General features: G+C 46.8%; 1 protein-coding gene and 1 non-coding gene across 3 annotated transcripts in view; both read left to right on the top strand.

Moving 5' to 3' along the window:
- PPP1R8 (protein phosphatase 1 regulatory subunit 8) overlaps positions 1-16,957 on the top strand; it is a 35,651-nt gene that overhangs the window by 13,265 nt on the left and 5,429 nt on the right. The window contains exons 1-4 of one of the 2 annotated variants that reach the window (XM_063419009.1): positions 1,348-1,480; positions 10,846-10,906; positions 14,751-14,904; positions 15,483-15,703. In XM_063419009.1, coding sequence (XP_063275079.1) covers positions 1,425-1,480; positions 10,846-10,906; positions 14,751-14,904; positions 15,483-15,703 — 492 coding nt within the window. In that variant the 5' untranslated portion in view covers positions 1,348-1,424. Of the gene's footprint in view, positions 1-1,347; positions 1,481-10,845; positions 10,907-14,750; positions 14,905-15,482; positions 15,704-16,957 lie in introns of those variants that run through there. The other variant, XM_063419011.1, reaches the window with a different exon arrangement.
- On the top strand, positions 12,466-12,621 carry LOC134561892 (small Cajal body-specific RNA 1). The gene has a single exon (XR_010083005.1). It is a non-coding gene; the product is annotated as a small Cajal body-specific RNA 1 (non-coding RNA).

Raw genomic sequence — 16,957 nt, 5'->3', positions numbered from 1 at the left:
ACTTCTGTGCAGAGTCCTGTGCAGTAGCTGATCCCAGAAAAATGAACCTCATACCTCAGAGCAGCATTGGGTCAGCTCTGATTATTTGCCTTTTGCTAGAACTGGGAGCCATTGGTGAGCCTGTATGATAAAATCTGCCTTGAAAGCAAGGGAACTCTGTGTTGTTCTACTCCTTTATTAAAGTTTCCCTTGGAAATGGTGGAAGCTATTGATTTTGTGCATGCCTGCTGCTAGGCAGAGTCTTTTGGGTGTCACAGTGCCATATAAGAACAAAAGCACTCAGCTCCTCACCAGACCTACAAGGCAGCGTTATTTGTAGGCTCCATCCTTCTTCTAGCCTGTTTTAGTCCTCTGGAAACTGGAATTGAGGACACAGGTCCGGGTTGCTGAGCTCAGGTTTCTGTAGCTGCTTGACTCCTCTCTCCTCTCTGCACATCGTTGATCGCGGCAGTGGAACTGGAGCAGACACTGTTTTTAACAGTCCCGACTAAAGTTCCCGAGCTCGAAAAGCCCCCGTCTTGAAAAGAAGCTCCCGTGGCTTTTGCACGGTGTGCCTGGCGCTCGGGTGTGCGTCCTACCCCTCCGGGAGTTCTGGAAGCGTTCTGGAGAGCCTGGGAGCCGTGGGAGCCCGGGCAGGAGCGAGCGTGGCTGTGCCTGCGGCGCTGGGGCTGCGGGCTCCGAGCCCTGCGGGGCCGGGGACACGGGAGAGAGGCGGCTTTCCGCCCCCACCGGGCAGCCGTGTGTGCTCGTACCGTGTGTGCCCTGGGCTCTGCTCGGACACAGGCGCCATCCTCTCCTCCCAGGGTCGGTACCGGGGGCTGTCCCCGCGTTCCAGAGGCGGTACAGGGGCTGTCCTTGCGTCCTGGAGTCGGTATCGGCTCTGTCCCCGCGTTCCAGAGGCAGTACAGGGGCTGCCCCCGCGTCCTGGGGTCGGTCCCGACGCTGCCCCCGCATCTCAGGGTCGGTACCGGGGGCTGTCTCCGCATTCCGGAGGCGGTATAGGGGCTGTCCTTGCGTCCAGGGTTGGTACCAGCGCTGTCCCCGCGTTCCAGAGGCAGTACAGGGGTTGTCCCCTCCTCCTGGGGCCGGTACCGGGGCTGTCCCCCCGTCCCGGGGCCGGTCCCGGCGCTGTCCCCCCGTCCCGGGGCGGGTCCCGGCGCTGTCCCCCCGTCCCGGGGCCGGTCCCGGCGCTGTCCCCCGTCCCGGGGCCGGTCCCGGCGCTGTCCCCCCGTCCCGGGGCCGGTCCCGGCGCTGCCGGCAGTTCCCGCGCCGGGCCGGGCGGGGGCGGGGCCAGCCCTCAGGGGGCGGGGCATGACTAAGCCCCACCCAATGCCTGCCGGCGCCGCGCGGGGCACGCCGGGATCGCCGCGCGCCGCTCGCCGATCCCATGGTGCCCCGCGCCGGCTGAATGGGGCAGAGCCAAGATGGCGGCGAGCGCGGCCGCGGCGGGCGGCGGGTCCCTGTTCGAGTGCCCGAGCTGGTGAGCGCCGGGGCGGCCGAGGGGGATGAGGGACGCGGGGCTGCGCTCCCCGGGGCCGCAGAGTGCAGGCCGGGCCGACGGGGTCCGGGCCCGGGCGCGGCCCTGCGTGTACCGCCATCGACAGCGCTGCGGGGGCCCCGGGCCCTCCCTGAGGTGCCGGGGCTTTTCCCAAGAGCTCAGACAGAATCCGTGATGTGGTAGAAATTAAATATCCTGCTCAGGGGATGTATCCGCTAGGGGAAATTTGTCAGCTTGAAACTAGCCTGAGGTTTTTATTAGCTTGAGTTAAGAAGTCGGGGCTGAGTGAAGTGTTGGAGAAGAAGCATCGCGACCATGCCTTCGGCTGCCTTAGAGTCGTGGGCAGCCCTCCTTGGAAGGGATCTCTGAAAATGTCCTGCCTCCCCTCCTGAGAGGAGAGCTTTGGATCAGGGTACCCTTGCTCATGGTTTTTTTGATGCATCACTGAAGAGATCTTGGCTCTGCCCTCTTCTTTGGGCAGAGCATTGCGATGGTACCGCTGTGTTTTAAATCGCACAAGCACAAGTCTGCACCTGAGAACTGCAGCAGTTCTGTGCTCCAGCCCTGCCTGTCCGTGCTCACTCAGCTCTGTTGTACCTCTCAGTGCATAAATGCGTTTTAATTTAGACCTGGATTTTAAGTGCCTGCTTTAGTTGGTAAAGCCATTTAACCCCCTCAGGGAAGAGAATTTCGCATGTATTTTCGTGTCTTATTTGTGCTGAACATGCAGAATAATAAACATCTACATGAGGCAGGATGGTGTTCCATAAGATGATGACACAATAGACCAGATAAAGCCAAAAATTATTCTGGATATTCAACTTAAAATTTGAAGTATCATCCTTTTTTTTCCCTAGTGTTTTATACAAAAGTGTTCATAATATGCATTATATTCCATGGTAAAGTAGAATGACTTGTACCTTTGGAAGCTGTAGATGGAGGAGCTGGGGGAGTACAGCTTGTAAAGTGCTCAGTCTCAGTGGCTTGCACGCTGAAAAATTCCTAAAGAAATCCCATCTGTAACACCTGTAGCTGTGAGAGCCTCTTCAGGTACCTGGTTTGTGTCTTTAGCTGCAGCAGGGCAGGGTCTGACACCGAGAGTTTCCCTCTGGTTTGGTTCTGAAGCACAATCTATTGTGGGTTAAGTGAAGTGGGATCTGGAGATGATCCAGATCCAGGGGTAAAAGGGGCATTTCTGGGTGCCAGGTCCTGTTCTGTCCTCACATTTTTAAGATTTTTTGTAATTTGCTTACCGCAACCTGAATGTCCTTTTACAGTAATATCCCAAAATAATGATTGGATACAACAAATTCCTGTCTGGACTGTCGCCTTACATATTGTAAGGAAACTTTTTATTTTCTCACGGACTCTGTTGTATGTTTGCACATTGTAATGGTTTTAGGGACCAAGCTGGGTGATTTATATGTTTAAACCTGTGAACTAAAGGAGAGCCTGAGACAATTTGATCTTGTCCAGTTGGCACGTGCAGACATGGCAGCTAGCACCAGTGAAAGCTTTGTGTTTTTCCTTAATGCTTCTATTCAAACCCAAAAGCTGTTTCATAGGAGTAAAACTAAAAAAGTGAACTCGCAGGAAGCCAGCCTGGAGAGCTTCCAGTCCCAGTGTTTGTGTTCTGCTGAACAGTGACCCCAAAATGGGGGTGATGCTGACTGCTGATAACCATGGCCTCATCCTGTGGGAGCAAGGAGCTCTCCTGCCAGGGGGATTTATTTGTTTCTGGTTATTTTACTGTTTTGCAAAGCAGGTAGAGTAGATTTCATGCTGAAGCTCTGGGTGCCTTCTGCTGACATCTGCCGAGCTGCAGATTGCAGCTGATGGTTTTAAAGTGTTTGTTCCTTTCAGAGGCAACCAAAGAGTGCACAGGTACGATGTGAATCAGTGATGGGCCTTTCCCAGGGAGGATTCTCCAGAGTGGAGATATTTTGCAGGAGCAGGCTTGGACCAATAGTGGTGTTATTCAAAGCTTTGCTTTAGAGGGTGTAAAGGTACCCTGCAGGAAGCTGGTCTTACACAAGCACCTAAAAGTCTCCTGTACAGGCAGCATTGTAAGGCTTCATTCCAAGAGATTTGGGCAACCAAAGGCATGGAGTTGCAGAATCTTCACAGTCTCAGAATTCACAGTAGCAGATTCTTCTGTAGTGAATTATCTTCAGTCTCCTCAACCTCTGGTAAAATCAAAATCACAGTCTTTACTATCTATTTATTTTCCTGCTTCAAAGGAAAGCTGGCTGGGGCTTGTGTGCACCAATCAGATGAGAAATACATCATAGATGTCATCAAAAGGAGCTTTTTTCTTTGCCTTTAAGTTGTTGCCCATGCTTTTGAGGTTTGCCTCTATCATTGTAGCTGTTCTTCCATAACTTGGATAGTCTCTCTCATTTCCAGAAAAGACTCCTGCACTGAAATTCCCAGTTTTCATCCGATTTAAGTTGTGGCTTTGATTTCATTTCTGTGCTGTTATAGGTTGCCTCTTCATAATCCCTACAATATTTATTCTTTCTTTCCTTGTGTTCCCAGCAGCTGAATTTAAGATGAAGAACAGTGGTTCCCTCCTGAGTAGTACTTGCTGATGCCAGAACGTGTTTATGCATGTACTGGGACTTCTGTGTACACATTAGCCAAGATTTGGGCTGTGCATGTACAGTTGTCATAAAGGGTGCCAGTACTTCCTTTAGATTATAATTTAGCCATTCCGTGAGATCAAAAAATGTTTTTAGATAACAATTACACATCTTAGTTTGATCAGGACTTCTGCAAACCCTCTGAGCTGGCCTTAGGTAGTAAAAGTGATTTCTCTGAGGTGCAGATTATCTGGTGTGTAGATTTGAAGTGACCATGAGGTGTTTAATGGATGCTGCCTGCCTGTCCTTTTGTCCTAGTGTAACCTGTATTTGGAATTGTGACTCTCTCTTTATTCTCTTTGACACACCAGTAGTGGGGATGGCAGGGTTGTCCTGGAATGGACATGCATTAGAAATAGTTCATTTGAAAGCAGCAATTGTTTCTCTTTATTTTCTTTGGCCAAGAACTGGCTATTCCTGGCAATGCTTTTACACAGATTTCTGGAGAGTATGAGCTCCAGAGTTCTCCAAATTTCACCCTGTCCTTGAAGTTGGACGTGGAGATGTGTACACTAGACACAGAGGCCGAGATTTTTAGGCAGTGGCTAAATTTAGGTTCTGAGTCCATGTTTAGAAACCCAAATAATTGACCTAATTTTAAACTAACATAATAGAATTATGGCTGTCCTGTCTACGTCCTTAATAGCAGCAACTCAGAATTTCCTGTAGTGACTTCAGTCAGGCTGCTGAGTTTCAGCTGGATATAGATATTGTAACCCTGTTGGCGTGTCAGCATTGAATCTGCACTGTGCGAGAGATCCTGATTTGTAAAACCTCACTCCTCTTACTTGGCACATTCCAAAGTGTCAATGGCCTTGCTCTTCTTTCCTGAAATGGTTTCTCTTTGTTACAGAGACATGGCCTGGCCTGTGGAGCATCAGGTGAAGAAAGCAAAGAAACACAATTTTTTGTTTCTAGTACACAAGAAAGATTTTTTTGCTTGTAGATATATGAAACTTATAAAAACCTGTGCTGGAACCTGGTTTTGTTCAGTGGTATCCCTTGTAAATGTTTAACTGCTGATCATTGTAAGCAGTTGATGTCTTCTCTAAGGCCAGCAAATCCATGCATGCAGCTGTGGGAAATCCCAAAATCACCATGTCCAGCTGCTCACCATGGAGGGAAGGGATTAATTATTCAAGGCAGCAAAGCAGAGGTGCCAAAGGCTGCCAGATGGACATCTCTCTTCAAGACTCTTTCACACAGGACACACAGAAGTGATCATTTTAGGAAGCAGTAGAGGATTCAGACAAGAGCTATGCATGTATAAGGAACTGACTTTGAGGAGGTGATAGCAGTTGAGTGGAGTCTGTGGTCTGACCCTATTAGTGTTGGGGGGTTTTATTAATTACCTTGACAAAAGTGACCACAATATTTGTTAGTGACAAAAGTGTCATCAGCATATAGACCAGAGAATTATCCAGTCCTTTTGGTATAATATGAATAACATGACAGTAAAAACAAGATAAAATGCAGAAGTGTATGGTGGAAAATGGAGACTAAGAACAGTAGAAATATTACTCAGAAGAAGAATTACTCAGAAGTAAAATGACACAAGTTTTTCTTCAGAAATAAAATAACAGATACACAAGTGTATAGTCTGAGCACAGGGTGGCCATCAGTCACCAGTAACACACAACTGCTCCAAAGCCAATGGAAACACTGCTAATGTACCTGCTGGGTAACAATTTGGGGCAGTCCCAAGCACACATACAGGCTGGGTGGAGCACGGATGGACAGCAGCCCTTAGGAGAAGGACTTGGTGGTGTTGCTTGATGAGAAGCTCAGCCTGCCCCACCCGTGTGTGGTGGCACCCAGAGCCACCCCCTGTGTGCTGAGCTCACCCCCCAGCGTGGGCAGGGCAGGGCAGGGCAGGGGGTTCTGCCCCTCCATGGACCCTGCTGGGGTCAGACCCTGCCTGCAGAGCTGCCTCCAGCCCTGGGCTCCCAGCACAGCACGTGGAGCTGTAGGAGCAGCTCCAGAGGAGGCCAAGGAGATGCTCCAAGGGCTGAAGCCCCTCTGCTCTGGAGCCAGGCTTGGAGAACTGGGGGTGTCACTTGGAGAAGAGAGGGCTGCAGGGAGAGCTCAGAGCCCCCTCCAGGGCCTGAGGGGGGACTTTGGACAGGGGAGGGAGGGACAGGACACAGGGAATGGCATCCCACTGCCAGAGGGCAGGGAGGGATTGGATATTGGCAAGGAATTGTTCCCAGGCCCTGGCACAGGGTGCCCAGAGAAGCTGTGGCTGCCCCTGGATCCCTGGAAGTGCCCAAGGCTGGACAGGGCTTGGAGCACCCTGGGATGGTGGAAGGTGTTCCTGCCATGGCAGGGGATGAAACAAAATGATCTTTAAGGTCCCTTTCAACACAAACCATTCTGGGATTCTGTGTGTGTGAAGTAGAGAAGTGTCAGTGCTGCTGTAAAAGGTGTTAATAAAAATGTGTAGTCTCTTACTTGTACTTGTTGAAGCTTACCTTTACTTAAAAAAGGGATTATTTTTTATAACTGAAGGGAAAGAATAAGAAAAATTAGAATGGAAATTAAAGGATGTAATGAAAAATTATATGGAAATCAAGCTGTCAGAATAAGAATGTCTTCCTGGTAGACATAAACGTTACAGTCCTGTCTTCCTTTGATTTCTGCAAGTAAATTGCACTTCCAAGATATGTGTTCTCACTCTGAAAATGTAGGAATAATCTTATGAAACAATTGTTCCATTGTTGCTCACTGCCTAATACTAATTTTCCTATTTAATTCAGTGCCATTTGAATTAATTTTTTGATGTCATAAAACCTGAAGTTCTCTCTAATAGAATATTTATGGCCTTGCTCTCAAGAATTAATTTTTATTCAATTTCCAAATTTCACTGTATTCCATGGAGATTTCATTCCTGAGTAAGTAACCAAGGGAACCAAAGCAAGCCAGTAAAACCTAGTTCTGTGTGGAAGTGCATTGTAACAAGAAAAGGTGCACAGTGCCAAGGTGGAGTTGGGCAAGTGCTTTACTCCAAGTGGAATGCTTTGTTCAGTCGAAGCAGGCACATTTCTAATCAGAAATCCTCCAGAAAACACAGTGCAATTTTTCAATTCAGGAAAGGTCTGTAATCATCCAGTCTGAACGACAGGCTTTTTAAACTGCTTACAGCTGGAAGTTTAGCAAGAATAATGAATGTTTCTGAGGGCAGCCTGACTTTGCTGTATTTTGTTTAGAGATCACTGCTGAAATACACTCTTGAATTAGCAGCATGAGTTGATATCTGCATTTCTGACTGATGGTGGTTTAGGCAAGTCTAGAAAACAGGTATTTGAGTTGTGTTAGAGTGCCTGGCTGAAGCTGCCTGGGGATTGCAGTTTGTCACTCCTTTTATCAGTTCTTTACTTTCTGACACTACTTTGAGTTCCTTGGGCTCAGTGTTGGAGAAGAAAAGCTCTCATGTGGAATATCCTCTCATCTTTTCTCTGATCCAAAGAATTCCTTCAGTAATGCTGCTAATGCTCATGTTCTCCTTGCCAGTCAGCTCTGGTAATTCTCTGGAAGGTTCCACATGCCCCTGGGAGCTTTGGCGGTTCAGGAGGCACTCAGAGCACCCCGTGTCTCAGTCACACTCAGCCAGTGCCCCCCACAGTCCGTGCATTTGCAGGGTTATTTTCAGGGTTATTTTCAGGCCACTTGCAGGGTGCTGCCCTGGGGAGGCCCTGGGGGCTGTGATGCACCATCTGGAAGGTACAGCAGACATTTCTTGTTTCTCATTTTCAAACACAAGCGTTTGTGCTGGAGCCAGGTTTGATAGGAGAGCCTTGGGGCAGTGCTGAGGGCTCTGTGTGTCCTGTAGAGAGGACAGTCTGCTGACCTCAAGTAACTCTTCATCCTTCAGAACAGTGGAGGAAAATTACTTCAGTGGATATTTTAGCACATTAGTTAGTGGAAAGGGACTTTTTAACACTGTATGTAAGATGGGAAAAAACTGCCCTCCTGTAATAGCATAAGGCCAGCTTTCTAACAAACTCTCTTCTAGGAGATCTTTGCAAGAGATTTCCTTTAATGTTTTACTCTTTGATCCATGAGGTGAGAGGTCTGATGGGGCAGAGCATGTGAAGGGTGACAGATACTTCCAACAGACATTACTTCTGATTTTTGGTGACTCTGGAGCCAATTAGTTTTGAATATAAAACTGAAAAATCTTTCTATTTTTTTCATTAAAAGGCTTTTCAAGTATCTAACTTGTGCAGCCTGAACTGTGACATTGGTTTAAAATGCTCCGAAGGAGTTTTCTGTCACAAATTACTTCTGTGAATTTGTTTCCATGGTATCATAATCAACATTTACAGCCTTCCTGTGTTCCCTGTTTTGCAGGAATAGGTAGATGAGGAAATACTGCCTACAAAGGATTCTCAGTCCAAAAGAATCAGAGAATAGGTAGATTTTTCAAGCACTTCAATTCAAAGCTGAAGGCACTGCCTTGTAATTCTGCTGAGCAAAGTTGAGGGTAAAGGTAGAGTAAAAATAAGAGCAAGGGTGAAACTAAAAGTAGAGGGGGGGAATGAAAAAGCAAAGCTGGAAAATAGCAAAATATGACCATCAGACAGGATTCAACAGTGCTGGAGCTCCTGGGGGCTCTCCTGTGACCTGACAGGTACAGGGAGGAAGTTCCTAAAATGTGTTAGGACAGGCTGACCACTGAGTATCCAGGAAGAGATCACTGAAAGGAAAAGCAGAGGCCAGACTGAGTAAGAAGTACACTTGTAGAATGAATTTGTTGAACGGTTTACCTATTTGGAAAGAAAAAAAAATGGGGAAATAGCTGTTGTTTGATCAGAGTAAGGCTGGTATGTGAAAATTACCAAAAGTTGTGTTGTGGAGTAACTAGAACTTGGCAGTTTCAGAGGAAGGGGGGAAAAACAAGCTTTCCAGTGCTCAGAGGCAGAAAGAGGGAATACTGAGAAGTGGACAGGAATGAAAGGAACCTGTGTTTCAGTGAAAACTGAGCCCTGAGATCTGCAGGGAGCACAAGGAGACAGCAGTGCTCAGGTACAGCCTGGCTGTGGGTTGCTCAAGCAATGCCCAAGAGGAGGAGCTTCCCTGGCTGTGCTGGAGGGACTTATCATCACAGGCAGTGTCCCACCTTTGGGAGCATTTCTGCTTGCTGGTCTGTCCCCCACTTCACCATTATCCCATTTCAGTGGTAAAGTCACCACTTCAGCAGATTGTGCTGGAGTTTAGCATCCTCTGCTTTTGCTGCTGCTGTTTGTTCATCAGTAAAAGTCAATATTAACTTGTTAGGTTGGTATATCCACAGTGTTTGAGAAGGGCCTAACAAGAAAACTTGTGACAGTCCCAAATGGTCAATTCAGAAAGGGCAAGGGAGATCTGGGCAGGCTGGGGTAATGGATTGGAAACAAGAAAGGAAAATGCTTGGGAAAGAAATGAAATAGAACTAGCAGGAGACTGTGTTCTTACATGAAATTATTGATGGGAGCTGACCTCGCAACAGAAGAAACCAATAAATGTAAGGCACACCCCAGAAACATGAACATCTATATATAACCCCTTCAAACAGCCACCAGTAACCTTTCTTTCTTCCCCAACCACCCTGAGAACATCACTGCCCATTGTCACTGTTCCTTGGGCTGGCTTCATGCACTGAGCAGAATGGGAACATGATCTCTGCAGAGTTCCTCAGCAGGGCAGCAGTGGAGGCAGGAACTAGGTCACTGCTGCTGCCTGGAAAGCTGGTCCAGCCTTGGAGACAAGCAGCAGAGATGTTATCTGTCAGGAATTACTAGAGATGCACATTCTGAGATATCTGAGCAGAAAAAGATCCTTTGCTGCCGAGAGCTGAAGGATCCTGTGTGGTGCAGGGCAAGGCATTGGTGCCACAGCAGTGTCCTGGCTTTGAGCACTGTAAATGCCCAGGATGTTTCTGCTGTGCCCTGTGAGTTCACCCCTGTGCTGGCCTTGCTGTGATCTGCTGTGTCCCTCGGGGCTCTGTGCTGCCTTTGCCAGGTGGGAATAACGCTGCTGAGAGGTGAATCTGCTCCTCAGGAGGAGCAGCAGGGCTGGGGGAGCTGCTGCTGTCAGTGTGGGACGTGGTGGGGCAGGACAGGGGTCCCTCCAGGCCTGCTCTGTGTTCTGTGTTACCTGCATGGGCAGGGCAGTGTGATCATGGGGGAGTGTGGGGGAACACTGGGCAGCACTTTTATAATTTATAATATTACAGGTGTGTGCAGAGCCCCTTTCAGGTTTTTGCCATCACCACCCTAGAGGGGGAAGATGGGAGAAGTTTCTGTTCCTGTGAGCAGCCAAGGGTAGAGATGTGCTGTTTTGAGGGTGACATGAGAAAACAGAGCTCTTCAGCAAACAGTCCCAGCCTATCCCCATCTCTGGTTGTTGGTCTCTTCCTGCCTCATCCCATGTACTCTCAAGAAACACTCTGTTTATAGTGTAAATCACATGGTTGTCACCTGGAGAGGTAAGACCTGAGATGTTCATGTCCTGTTAGCTTCACTCTTACTATAAAAAAATCTTGGTTTATGTGTTGTCAGAAGGAATCTGCAGGGAGGAAAAGAAAATGATGGGATTTTCGTATTTTCCCCAAAATACTTTTGCTTACATTTGTGTAGGTTTGGTCTGTAGCTCGAACAGCTCTAATACTAATAAAATTTTTATTAAATGTTTTGATACTATATTTTTCCTTCCTTTATTTTCCAGGGCGGGGAAGCCACCACCTGGATTGCACCTGGATGTAGTCAAAGGAGACAAACTCATTGAGGTATGGAAGTAGGGTTTGATGGATTTGGTGTATCGTGTACATAGGCACCAGCAGTAGAACATTCCCTGTCATTTTCCACACTTATTCATAAGTATTTCCTTTCTCTTATGTGTTCATTATCTTAAAATCAGTTTGTTTTGCTCTGAAACAATTAATGAAATTACTTTTCCCGTGCCTCATGCCATGCAGGGCTCCATCAGTTAAACCTCTTCCCTTAGTACTGCTTGTTTGAGAAACCTGTCTGGTCAGTTTATTTTTTTATTTTGCATCACAGTCAGATTAACCAAGCATCCTGTGTTTTGCAAGCGTGCTGCTCTGTCCTACAGTATGAAATACAGTTTGATTTGATTTTCTCCTCCCACATTCAGGATCTGTGAGCAGTGTTGTGATCAGCACAGATACAGCGAGTTATTTTTATTACAGCACCACCCCATTCTCTATTTCATATTTTGTCTTATATCACACTGAAACTAATAAATAAAGAAAAGTCTCCTTGCTATTGTTGACAGAGAGAATACAAACCAGTGAATTTATTTCAGCTATGGAGAGACTCCTAACTTGAAGCTGACTGAAACAGAAATGTTTCTGGGTGTAGTGGTTTGACACTGGCCAAACAGCAGGCACCCACAAAAGTCATTCATTTATCCTCTCCTGCTACAGCTGGGCAGAGGAGAGGGGAAAAAATATTGAAGGGCTCATGAGTTGAGATATGGATTGGGAGAAAAACTTCCTAAGGGCAAAACAGGTTCAAATTTAAAAGTACACAGTAAATTTATTATTAACAGAGTCAGAGGAGGATAGCGAGAAATAAAATAGGCCTTTAAAACACCTTTTTTTCCCCCCTCCAGCCCCTCCCTCTTTCCCACCAACAGCACGGGGAGACAGGGCATGGGAGTTTTGGTCAGTTCATCACTCAAGATGTATTTCTGTTTGCTCAGGGAGAGGAGTCTTTTCTCTGCTGTGCCACGGGGTCCCTCCCACAGGCAGAGTTCCCAAAACTGCTGTGGCATGGGTCACTCACCCATGGGTGCAGTCTTTAAGGCTGAGCTGCTCTAGTTTGGAAGCAAGGGCTCAGTCTCTGGAAGCAGAGGCCTTCTCTCTTTCTTTGGGTTTCCCACTGGGTCACAGCTTTCTCTGGCATCCACCTGCTCTGGCATGAGCAGTTTCCCCATGGGCTGGGAGCAGATCTCTGCATCCCCCGTGGAGTTCATGGATCACAGGGGGACACTTTGTGTCACCACGGCCTGCAGAGGAACCTCAGCTCTGGCACCCCTTCTCCACTGACCTTGGTGCTGCCATGTTGTCTCCCTCACATGTTCTCACCTCCTCCTCTTCTCTGTCTGGAAGAAAAAACTGCTGCTCGTAGCTACCATTGCCAACAATTTAATTAATTCCACTAATTTAAAGATTCTTGCACAATCCCGTAGCGCCGAGGCAAACAGCGCTTGGATGTGATCCTCGTGTTTCCCTGTTCAATACAGGTGGCAGAGAGCCTTTCAGTTTTGTCTTTTCTGGTAGCCAGCAGTTACCAAGGGCTTGTTAAATCCTGGGGGTTACCTAAGCACTTGATACTAACCGAGCCATCAGTGTCCCAGCCTCGTGCAGGGTCACGCTGTGATTGCTGGGTCTGCAAAGTGCAACAGCAAAACAAGCCATGCAGTGTTTAAGCTCAGTGTGTGAAGGAAGACACTGGGTTATAGCTCAGAGGCACAGAGTATTTTGGAAACGTTATCTTGAATTAAAGGCAATAAAATCACCTTCTCTGTTGATGATTTGTTACAGTACTTCCATGAATTTGTGTCTTTGCAAAATCTCTTGGAAATGCTGCCTAGTCAAGGCAGTGTTGTTTGTGTGTAACAGGTGCAAATGAAAACTTACAGGATGCTTTTGGTTTCAGTTGTGGGCAAGAATGAGAAATGGTTTGATCAGTTTTTGTGGTAACTGAAATTGTGTGGAGCTGATCAGTGATTGTGGAGGAATAAATCAGCTTCCAGTTATCAGATCTTTGTTTATATAGGACTTACTTTCAAGTTTCAATAAGGAAAAGTTAATATTTATCTTTTTTTACAGTGTGGAATCATAGAATTCACTAGTGCAAAGGTGTTGAGAGTGGGAAGAGTCAAGAGTGCTAAATCAAACGAGAATTAAATGCTTATTCCTGAATGATGATGAGAACTTGCAGCTGACAGATGGGGGCTGACAGATATTCAGCAGAACGCTGGAAAACCCAACCTGGAAAATACAGAGCATGTGTATGGGGGAAAAATCAGAAAAAAAACCCAGTGGGAAAGTGGCATGTGACTGTAGCAGTGCTAAAACCATAGTTGGTAGGGAGGTGAATAGATGTGATTTGCAAGGTGATCTGCAGTAGAAGCTGAAGCCCATGATGAGATTTTTGTCCTCACAGATAAGGCAGGGGAGTATAAATGCTGCCTCTTGTTCCAGTTGTCTCTTTATTTTCTGTATGACTTGGTGGTGCCCTGGGGTGAGTGACTGTGTGGGTGCTCCTTGTGTCATCTGACAGCTCAGGACACCCCAGCCCAGCCCCTGGGCCTGGCCACCCTGGCTGGTTGTGGCTGAGCTCTGACTCAGGTTTGTACCTGGCAGAGGGAGGAGCAAACGCCTGCTTGGCTGGAGTGCTGCTGCAGGGAGGGGGATCCTTGGCATCCCCCACCCCATGCCTGGGACGTGTGTCTGACCAGAGGCAGGCTGAACCAGCCCACTGAAATGGGGGAAGATGAACACAGGGAGGGAAAGGCTTTGCAAGGCAAAAACTTTGTCCAGACATGTGGCAGTGGGATTGAGGAGAGGATTGAATAGCTGGGAATGCAGGGAGGCAGGGGGAGAAATGCAGCTGCTCAAACAGGCAGTGTTAGTTCATCTCAGACCATCTCGTGGAAGCAATGCTCTCCTGAACCAAGATGTGGGGTTTTTTCAATGGGAGATGTATCAGCATTCCCTGGATGATGCTATTGAAATGTGTGGGCTTTGGTAAATATTTCAAAAAGCAGGAGAAGCCTGTTAACAGATCTGTAATGTGCTGCCAGCCTTTGCTTTGTGCAGCTGGAGCAGGAGAGAACAGATTAGAGGAAGTTCTTGGGATCCAGTGAGAAGGTTCTGCACATGCCGTGCTCAGTAATGCAGCATTCAAGTGCAAGGAGTTCCTTTAACAACACAGTCTGGTAAAATAAATACTGTAGGACTTGGTCAACTTCATAGAGATATTTTGTGTAACTAATATTAAGAGTTGTAAGATATTTTTAAAAGAAGAGATTAGCACTTGGATCAGTAAAGAAGGTGAAATACCTGAAATTAATGGTTTGCTTGAATACACTAATATGGATTCAGAATACACCACATACTCAGTGTAGTTTTGTCTTTATACCAGAGGTCTGGAATCTCCTGTAGATCCATTTCTGTACAGAAGTATAATTTTGATGTCCTGTATGAGACTGGAGATCACCAAGCACAGGTTCCTGTCTTAGACAAAGCCTGAGGTCATCCATTGAGGAACGAGTTAAATCTCTGGGAGCAGATGTCAGAGGAAATCTCCTGTATGAGGCAGTCTAATGCTTTGAAGAGTGACTGTCCTTCCCAGACTGTCCAGTGTTGGCTGGTAAAGAAGGGAATAACTGGGACTCTCCCATATTCAGCTGTTCTGATTTTATAAAGAGCAGACTTGAGTTTATGTATTTACCAGTGCCAGACTAAACTGAAATATTGATGAGCTGTTGATGCTTTGTTTTGAATTTGCTCTATTTATTCATGTTCTTGAATTTTTTTCAGGAAGATCCAAAAGATTCTAGGAGTCTAATATGCTTCTCTGTTTGATATTCTACCTCAGAAACTCATCATTGATGAGAAGAAATACTATCTCTTTGGGAGAAATCCTGATCTGTGTGATTTTACCATTGACCACCAGTCTTGCTCTCGGGTCCATGCTGCCTTGGTCTATCACAAACATCTCAAGAGGGTTTTCCTCATAGATCTGAACAGCAGTAAGTAGTGTGGCATTTAACCAGACAGAAGAGCTGTACTTCGGTGCTTAAACATTCTGAATCTTAGACACTTCTTCCTTTTCCATTGTTGTCTGCACTGTGGGCAAATGGATATAATTTGAATTTGCATCATAGGGAAAGACAAGGGTTAGGGCAAAAGAGTATTTGCTCCAGTCAGCCTACAGCTGCCTCACTGGGTGTTTCAAACATTTCTAAGTTGTAAGAGGCCAGAGGAGAGGAGATTCACAATTTTAGTGAAGCCTTGTCTTCTGAGGGTGATTTCCCAAGGTCTGAAACCTGTCAGGTGGTTTTTTGCACTGTCCAGGCATAGTACATTGGGACCTGCAGGTATCCAGCAAGTAAAAAGGTGCTTGGAATTTATATCCAGTGATTTTTTGAGGTCTTCTGGTGTGAGTTATCTCAGTTTGTGAGATGGTGTGTCTACACAGCTGATGCTTTCAGCAGTACCTCAGTGCCTTGTACCTGGAACAATTCTAACAGTTCCTGAGGTTCTCAGACTTGAACTGGAATACCATGATCCAAGCTCAGCAGACTGTTTTACATTTTGCTGTCCTCAGCACATGGCACGTTCCTGGGCCACATCCGTTTGGAGGCTCACAAGCCGCAGCAGATCCCCATCGACTCCACGGTGTCCTTCGGAGCCTCCACCCGCGCCTACACCCTGCGGGAGAAGCCGCAGACGCTGCCCTCGGCAGTGAAGGGCGACGAGAAGATGGGTGGTGAGGATGAGGAGCTCAAGGGCTTGCTGGGGCTGCCAGAGGAGGAGACAGAGCTGGACGTGAGTATGATGGCACGCTGCCTCCAGGGCATTTCCAGCAAGGACAGCATTCCCCCTCGTTTGCTTAGTCTTGGAATCTTCTAGGTTGGAAAAGACCTTTAAGATCATCAGGTCCATAAATCTAACACTGCCAAGCTGTTATGAACCATGAACCACCCCAGGTTCTTGTTAATAGATCCCTTGGGGCAGATTGGAGTGAAACAATGCTGAATGACTGATGTATATATATATATAATTGTATCTATATATAGGATTTATTTTAGAACTATTAGGTTGCAGTGGAAAGAAGGTAGTTAGCCATTTTGGTTATAATTATCTATAATAATATAGAATAATAAAAGTGCAAAAATAACACTTAAGAAAACATATAAGAAAAGAAAGAAAGGATATGAGTAGAAAGATCTCATCACCCATGGATCCAGCAACAAGACTTGATGTCCACTGGTTGAAGTGATGTTGCAGTCTTGATCCATGAGGGTGAGAGAAGCCCTCAAACCCACAGAATTTAATGGTTTTAGGTGGAACACCCAGGTAGGGGTAGTTTTACACTGTCTCTTGCAAGACTGGATCTTGTGCAGTCTTCTGGTGAAAGGCCCAGAAATTAGTCTGGGGGCACCTTGAGGGACTTTAATGGTTTATGACCCTAACTCTCACATCAGTGCAGTTGAGCCAGTTATGCCTCATCAGAGGGAAGAAAAGCCTCAGCTCTGGGTGGGAATGGGAATGGGAATGTCCCAGTACCTTCCCCAGAGGGGCAGGGTCTCAGAGAGTTGAGGGCTGTAGTTTTACAGCTGAGCCATGGTGTAAGGCAGAGCATTGCCCTGACAGAAAGCACTGTCCCCCCTCACAGGATCTGCTTCTCATTGGCCTCTTCCCCTAATCTGGTTCAAAACCCAGCTTGTTGCTAAACAAGGGTTGATTTGACATAGTCATCCTCTGGTGCTCACACCCTTTGTGCCTGGGCTGTTCCTTCATGCATGTCAGCAAAGCACCCACTGTGTTTGCAAAGGGTCTATTGTTTGAGCAGTTTCAGCCTGTCACACAGGCTCACAAAACCCTAAATCATGTCCTTAAGTTCAATGTTTAAATGTCTTTTAAATACCTCCAACTATGGCGACTGAACAACTTCTCTGGGTAATGCTTCCTTAGGTTCAGGTTTTTAATTTCTTGGCTTTGGAGATAGTCTGAGGTGTCTTCTGCTGTCCAAACCATCTCCTCTGCAATGATTAACCTGTGATCATGCTGCTTCCCAGA

The sequence above is a fragment of the Prinia subflava genome, chromosome 24, assembly GCF_021018805.1.
Source record: "Prinia subflava isolate CZ2003 ecotype Zambia chromosome 24, Cam_Psub_1.2, whole genome shotgun sequence".
Lineage (NCBI taxonomy): Eukaryota > Metazoa > Chordata > Aves > Passeriformes > Cisticolidae > Prinia > Prinia subflava.
The sequence above is the reverse complement of the archived record's forward strand: the minus strand, read 5'-3'. Positions and strand labels throughout refer to the sequence as shown.